This window comes from Palaemon carinicauda, chromosome 3, assembly GCF_036898095.1.
Source record: "Palaemon carinicauda isolate YSFRI2023 chromosome 3, ASM3689809v2, whole genome shotgun sequence".
In the NCBI taxonomy this organism is placed as follows: domain Eukaryota; kingdom Metazoa; phylum Arthropoda; class Malacostraca; order Decapoda; family Palaemonidae; genus Palaemon; species Palaemon carinicauda.
In genome coordinates, this window is record NC_090727.1 from 78,583,030 (window position 1) to 78,585,143 (window position 2,114).

Consider the following 2,114-nt stretch of genomic DNA (forward strand, 5'->3'; position numbering starts at 1 on the left):
AAATTTGGACATCTGTATTTTCTCTCCCTCGGGAGGGGAGAGAAATAGTCCTACCCTGGTGAGAGGGGGTGCATGTGCGTGTATGTGCATATATAAATATTTACACGTCATTTTGACGGGTCGCGTACACTAGTGTAACACTAATTTTGAGATTAATTATTTGTTTCCAAAAAAAGGAGAATTTACTGAAAGCTGAATCCTCCCAAAATATGTCTATTTTAAATCTCTCTTTGTGTGTGTCAAGCAATTAACTATAGTCAATTCTTTTCAGTGAGGCAGATTTGCACCAACTCGCAGGAGTGCCGTTTTAGCTCGGAAAAGTTTCCTGATCGCTGATTGGTTGGACAAGATAATTCTAACCAATCAGAGAGCAGGAACCTTTTCCGAACTAAAAGGGCACCGCTGCGAGTCGATGCAAATGCGCCTCATTGAAAAAAATGAGTATAGTGATTTATAAGTCATAGAAAACTCCAATTAGTACTGTTTTCATATTACACGTTCATTAAGATCACGGTAGTTCATCTAAACAGTAAACATGAACTGATATTAAAATTTCATGTATTTTTTTTAATCAACTGTTAATGATCTATTGACGATTGCCAAAATATAATTGGGTTCTGTGGATATATGACGAGAAGTAATCTATCAAATTAAACAAAAATTACAAATTTTTTTTCAAAACATTTTTATGGACATTCGTATGATTTGCTGCATGAAATATATCGATGATTAATCCAGGTTTTAATTGGAAAAGCAATATATTATTGCAAGAAAAAAATTAGAGTGTTTTTATTTGAAGGAATCTGTCATAGTATTACATGTGCTGGTTCATTGATATGATTTTTTATTTTTACATTTTGGTCAGTTTTTGTGTTTATAATTTGTATAAAATAAAAAAAAAAAAAAAAAGAGTAAATTTAATGAGAGCTTTATTTTGTAATGTCAAATTCATAATGAAATAAAGTGTATTTTGTTATGACTTTCATTTTTTACATTTTGTGAGTTTTTGTGTTTATAATTTGTTTAACATTAAAAAAGGGTAAATCTAATGAGAAGTGCATTTTGTAATGTCAAATCCGTAATGAAATATGCTGTATTTTGTTGTAAGTGATTTTTTATTTTCACATTTTGGTGAGTTTTAGTATTTATGATTTGTTTTACAATAAAAAAAATTGTAAATTTATTGAGAACTGTATTTTGTAATGTCAAATCCGTAATGAAGAGTACTGTATTTTGTTGTTAGTGATATTTTCTTATTTTTACATGGTGAGTTTTTGTGTTTATAATTTGTTTAACATTAAAAAAAAGTAAATTTAATGAGAGAGGTATCTTGTAATGTGAAATCAGTAATGAAATATAGTGTACTTTGTTGTAAGTGATTTTTTATTTTTACATTTTGGTGAGTTTTTGTGTTTATAATTTGTATAACATTAAAAAAGAGTAAATTTAATGAGCCATATTTTGTAAGGTCAAATTCGTAATGAAATATAATATGTACTTAGTTGTTGGTGATTTCAAATTTCTACATGTTGGTGAGTTTTTGTGTTTATAATTTGTTTAACATTAAAAAAGGGTACATTTAATGACATCTGTATTTTTTAATGTCAAATCCGTAATGAAATATACTGTATTTTGTTGCTAGTGATTTTTTTATTTTCACATGGTGAGTTTTTGTGTTTATAATTCGTTTAACATTAAAAAAGGGTAAATTTAATGACAACTGTATTTTGTAATGTCAAATTCGTAATGAAATATAGTGTATTTTGTTGTTAGTGATTTTCAATTTTTACATGGTGAGTTTTTGTGTTTACGACTTGTTTAACATTTTAGAAAAAAAAAAGTAAATTTACTAGTTTATTTTGTAATGAAACTACGTCTATTTTGTTGCTAGTCATTTGTTTCTACTTTTATAAGATACTACCGCTAGTGTTATTGGGTCCTTTGACTAGCCAGACTGTACAGCTCTCTCTCTCTCTCTCTCTCTCTCTCTCTCTCTCTCTCTCTCTCTGGTTACGGTTCATTTTCCCTTTAACATACACTGAATAGTCTGGCCTATTTTTTCCACATTCTCCTCTGTCCTCATACACCTGACAACACAGAGATTACCAAACAAT

The 2,114-nt window shown here is 28.9% G+C and overlaps 1 protein-coding gene across 1 annotated transcript in view; it reads left to right on the top strand.

The window, feature by feature from the left end:
* Window positions 1–1,480: 1,480 nt before the first annotated feature.
* Window positions 1,481–2,114, top strand: part of LOC137632507 (brain acid soluble protein 1 homolog) — a 1,698-nt gene continuing 1,064 nt past the window's right edge. Inside the window, exon 1 of the mRNA XM_068364475.1 lies at window positions 1,481–1,532. Within this exon, the coding sequence (XP_068220576.1) occupies window positions 1,481–1,532 (52 nt within the window). The remainder of the gene's footprint in view (window positions 1,533–2,114) is intronic.